General features: G+C 38.8%; 1 protein-coding gene across 1 annotated transcript; it reads right to left on the bottom strand.

The window, feature by feature from the left end:
- Nucleotides 1–1,523: 1,523 nt before the first annotated feature.
- Nucleotides 1,524–3,402, bottom strand: coa6 (cytochrome c oxidase assembly factor 6). The gene is made up of 3 exons (XM_085437764.1): nt 3,218–3,402; nt 2,438–2,583; nt 1,524–2,223 (listed from the first exon to the last, which is right to left on the bottom strand). Coding segments are annotated over exons 1-3 (246 nt in total). The 5' UTR covers nt 3,219–3,402; the 3' UTR covers nt 1,524–2,124.
- Nucleotides 3,403–5,155: the final 1,753 nt, after the last annotated feature.

Below are 5,155 nucleotides of genomic sequence, written 5' to 3'. Positions count from 1 at the left end.
CCACCGCTAGGAAAAATATTCCCTGACTCCACCAGCCATCTGGCAAATAAAAGTGTGACTCCTAGTGTATCACAGACATGATACGTGAGTTTCTGAAATGTCTTACATCATCAGTGTGACCCCCCCCCCCCCCCCCAAATTGTAAAGAAATTGCACAGTACATTTTTAAGCAAAAAAAGAAAAATCTGATGTAGCAAATATGGCACAATTTAAATCTCAGATATTCAAATGATTATTTTATTAATTAACAATAATTGTCAGAAGGTTCAATAAAGTCCATTTTCAAAAAATCAGGTTAATGTGCCCTTTAAAAGTGTCAGTTTTAATGTTACCTCAGAAGACCAGCTGGAAGCACAGGACCACGGTTCTTTTACTTCCATGAAGGCCAAGGAAAAATGATCAGAAAGGCATAAAAGTTGGGGTTTTTGTGACTACTCGACTGCAACCAGCCTTTTTACCTTTCTCCTTCAATCACATAACATAACGAAGTTTAGAAAAGATGTATTTACGCTAAAGACTTGAGCTGCCTTCAGTTACTTTTTGCTCGACCTATGCCAGAACTTTCTTTTCCTAATTGCAGAAGCTTATAGACCAACTCTGGTCATTACCCAGTGAACCCAGCAGGGTGTTTGTCTTTGTCTCTGCGCTCCTGATTTGCATTCATGTCACATGTTGAAAGGATCTGGAAATTTTTAAAGGTAGATCAAGTCGAACAAGATAATTTACCTACTTATTGAAGTATGAGCTTTAACTGTGGCGCTCATGTTAGTCAAACATTAACAAAGGATCTTTATGAAATACAGAAAGCTTTTTTAGTAACTGCAGAAAAATTGGTTTCACGAAATCGTTCACTTGTCGCACCATAGCGTGACTGCTTTTTGTACTTTTTCATTGTCTCCTGGGAGGAGCAACATTTCTCCTGGCATGTAAAGAAAAAAAATGAAATGCCACTGTGGGAGGCCGCAGACTCCCTCTGGGTACTGGTTCTTTAATGCAGCACGCAAAGAAAGCATTTAAGGAAAAGACTGTGCAAGCAAGGAGTGGAAGGGTGTAGTAGTTTGTTCAATCAACTGTCAAATCACAAAAAAGGTTTGCACAGAACACTCACTGTACTGTGCAAAAATGTAAAATATATGCCTTTATATATTTGTACACAGATTTTAAGTGTCATTAGTCACTTTTTTTTTTTTTAATATCACGGCATTGTAAGTACAGTATGGGTCTTTAGCGTAGCCTCAATCAGAAGCATGTCTTTTTCTTGTGTAATTTATTGACTTCTCCTGAAGGTTTCGTACATCTCAGTCGTGTTACAGCAGTGACCTTTGACCCAGGGGCCACGCTCTTCTGTAAATACTTTAAAGACTTGTAATATAAGCATACTATGTCCTTGCCTGTTTCAAATGAGCTGTAACATTCTTAAGTTTTGTTTGACCCTGATAGTGCATTCATATCCAGCCACAACACAACCTAGGAGTCAAGATGATCCAATATTACTTCATGTGCAACAATAAAACCACTAAAACCACTCTGTTGTTTTGATTTATTCTTGAACGACACAAGTCATTCAAGCTTTCAAGATTTTCAAAAAATGAGAGTAAAGAGTTTAAATCTCCACTATCAGATCAGCTCTTATTTGCAAATCACATATTTTTAAGAAAAACACCAGGCAGACGCAAAAGCAGAACAGATTCTCTGTTCTGCTGAGAGAAATACGTGTTAGGGAAAAAAAATTGTTTTGCTTGAAGAGAACCACAGAAACATTAATATTGGACAGTGTTGTGAGAACTAATGGCAACAGGTTGAATGTGAGACTTCAGAATTCCAGCAGGAGGTAATGATAGTAAAATCTGTCCAAAATGACACGTTACTTTGAGGTGAAATCCTACTGGACTCCATAACTCTGGACTCTTTAGCATTTCTGGGGATGGAAGATATGAGGATTTTCAAACAGGTCCCTTGTGCTGCCACTTGTATTTCCTAAAGCAGCCTTTATTTTTAAAAATAAATAACATTATTAGTTTGATCTTCACGCACTCTGTCCGCAACAAAGCCACAAGCTCCTGTCCAAGTCCTGCACCTCAGCAAACCCAGGCCAACTTGCAGCTCTTGATGGTTTCTAGGTGATTAGGATGCCCCCTGGGGGCCTTCAGCAGGTGTGAATCCCTCTGTCTGCATCTTCTCCTTGTATTTCAGGAAGTCTCTCCTTTTGGTAAAATACTTCACCTGCAGGGGAGAATGAAAAGGAGCAAGAAGCTACTGAAGGCTGACAATCTTGTTGCTGCTTAGGTTCTTTAAAATGTTCTCTAAATGTCTACATTTAACATAAAGTTTCCAAAATTGTCCAATAAACACTGTCGGCTGCTCATCTGTGACACTGCTATCGACACTATCTGCAACCCTAACTTCAACCATTAATAAAAAAGATGGGATATTTTACCCACTGGGCCGGGCATTTGGCCTCAAATTCGCTCTGGAACCTCTGGCACGATGCAACATTGTCATCATTATCATCCAAACACTTCCAGAGATGATCCCTGGCATCCCAGCAGGTCTTCCTTTCTGCTGAGTTTGGAGCTGTCATCACTGCCCCAAACACAAAGAGAAAATTAATCATCAATAAAACAGAAATTTTAATAGCTAATGACTTAGCACAGGTAAACTGTTAAAATATAACAGTTTCTCTACCACAGAAATCTATTCTAGTCAGGAAAGTCCCCTCATCCATATAACAGTTAATCTAAGCTTTGTATATACAGTTGGGTAAACTTTACCTTCACATATTGTCCAGGTTTTCACAACTTTCTGTGTTCACACTGAAAAAACAGCCTCAAAAAGAACTTGCACATCTTCTAAGCCTGCTTTAATACCAGACTGCAACCTTACACAACAACAGGTGCTGTGGCAAAAAGTCAGACAACAATTAATTTCCGGTATTTGCCAAAAATGACTATATTTCATCTGTTGTAAATGACTGGACTAACTGATTGGATATAATGTGGGTGCAAATACAAAGAGTCATAAAAATACTTGCAAAATAATCATTATTTTTTATATATAACACCTTTATAAATCCTCTTGAATACAGTTTATTTACCAATATAAGCAAACATATTGGGCACTAAAAAAGCAGAGAAATATTAGAAATGACTTTTGTGGCACCACACCGGTAGCTGCCAAACCAACTTCACCTGTATAAACTTAGCTAAACGTCACTCACTGAATAAAAACGCGGAAACCTCTCAGAGCACGTCTCCCTTCAGTCTCCCGCGTTCACTCCATAAAGCCCGACCACCCGCACAGAGCTACTTGTACTCCACAAACGACAGACAGACTTTTGTAACCTGCTCGGGTGTTTGTAGCGTAGAGCAAAGTGAAGGACGCTCACAGAGGCGCTTCCTTGTCGCGCCGTGATGACGTTCGGACGTAGCTACTGAAATGTACCAGGTGATGGCGCCATTGTTAAACCAAAGAAGCGCGAGGACGACAGGTTTTGAAGGTTGTTTTTTTTGTATATTAATGTAATATTAAGTAATTCATCCGTTTAATTAAATTGTATTTCTAAACTGTGTTGCTTGTGAGGCAGGTTTTGTCAGGGTGGTATGACATCTCTCTCTCTATATATATTATATTACAGGACGGTATTTTCTAAAGGAAGCAACATGTGAGTGATTGATAGCAAATTTTCCACTGACAGCATTTATTTTTCTATTCTATCCACTGTAAAACGTTCACATCTTTTTTATATTTTTATTTATTTATTTATTTATTTATTTATTTATTACACTGTTACAGTGGTGTCTGGACAGAAGAAATCATTGGACTAGAAAATCGTTAAAGAGAAGTGGACTCTTTGAAACAGGCCACTTGGGTTTTAGAGAAAACCACAGGACAGAGACAGCTGATGAATTATAAGCGCTGTATTTGACACTCTTGGATCGCTAGATTTTCTTTTTGAGTTGTCTCCAACAGTGGGTTGGCATTTCTAGTTTAGGTTTTAAGGTGGTATTATTCTTATTTGCCAGATAAGTCTTTTAGTATTGTTATTGACAAGTCAGTCCTCAGGGAAGAAAGTACCTCCAGTCTAGTTTTATGAAGCTGCCATGCCAGATAAAACCCACACAGACACAGGGAGAACCTGTTGATCGGTTTGGGATTTTTCAAACTGTAGATGATTTCTCTCAATTTCATTTTTTTTCATTTTCTTATGCATTTGTAAAGATATGAGGGGAAAAAGACTCTGTCTCATAATGGCAAAAAAAAAAAAAAAAAAATCCCTCCAAAAAATTCTGTTTCCTGGATCCAGATCCAGATTAACTTCAAAACTTAAACATTTTAAGTGTTAAAGCCATAAGTGTGAGTAATCCTGATAACAAACAGACTGAGCGAGACAACAAAACCTCCTTGGCAAAGGTAGGAATGCTGCTAGTTGCAACTTGGTTTGGAATAGTTTAATGTCAGTAAACACAGGACCACAGGAAACCCCAGCTGTGACCGTGGGTAATTTTGCTAAAACTTTGAGTCTGTTTGTATGGGAGGTCATAAATTTATTCATACCTCCATATTATCCGTGGAAGCCTCAGCAAACGCTAGGTGAATGTAATGATTTTTTGTGTATGTGTGTGCATGTGTGTCTTAGTGGGAAATGCGTGTTGTTGATTAACTCTCCTTTTTCTTTCCTCCCTCAGCCACTGTGATGGAGAATAGCCCCACTGGTTGCCATGGCGCCCAGCAGAAATCCACCCTAGTTGGTGTGTAGACTGAAGGGAATGAAAAACACAAGCACCCCCGATGCAAGGGTGAGAGGCTCACCCTGTTCTGGGGAAAGTAAGTGTTTGTGCGTGTCTTGAGTGCGTTTCTTCAGAGACAGAACTTCATTCACTATTTATGGCACAAACCATTTACTGACCTCACGTCTGGTGTGTTACTTCCTCTGTTAATGAGGGGTTTTCATTTGAGCTTACTTCATTACACAGATTTCAGCAGGTATAGAGCAGCTCTCTGGAAGTGCGTGGAAAGCCAATAAATAAACGAGGGGCTGTGATATTCAAAAAAGTCTTAAAGTGGCTAAAATTGTCTGCAATTACACTACACTACTAAAATTGTTCCATTACAGTGTGATGAGTTCATTGATTGGATTTTTGTTGACACACAAGAT

This window comes from Copadichromis virginalis, linkage group LG17, assembly GCF_057382275.1.
Source record: "Copadichromis virginalis isolate Kocher_CV1m ecotype Utaka linkage group LG17, C_Virginalis_male_GT1.1, whole genome shotgun sequence".
NCBI classification, from domain to species: Eukaryota; Metazoa; Chordata; class Actinopteri; order Cichliformes; family Cichlidae; genus Copadichromis; species Copadichromis virginalis.
The sequence above is the reverse complement of the archived record's forward strand: the minus strand, read 5'-3'. Positions and strand labels throughout refer to the sequence as shown.

Excerpts from the sequence above, each read along its gene's own strand:
- coa6 (XM_085437764.1), bottom strand. Across the intron at positions 2,224-2,437 it reads CCAAATGCCCGGCCCAGTGG|GTGAAGTATTTTACCAAAAG; the intron begins GTAAAATATCCC and ends TCTCCCCTGCAG.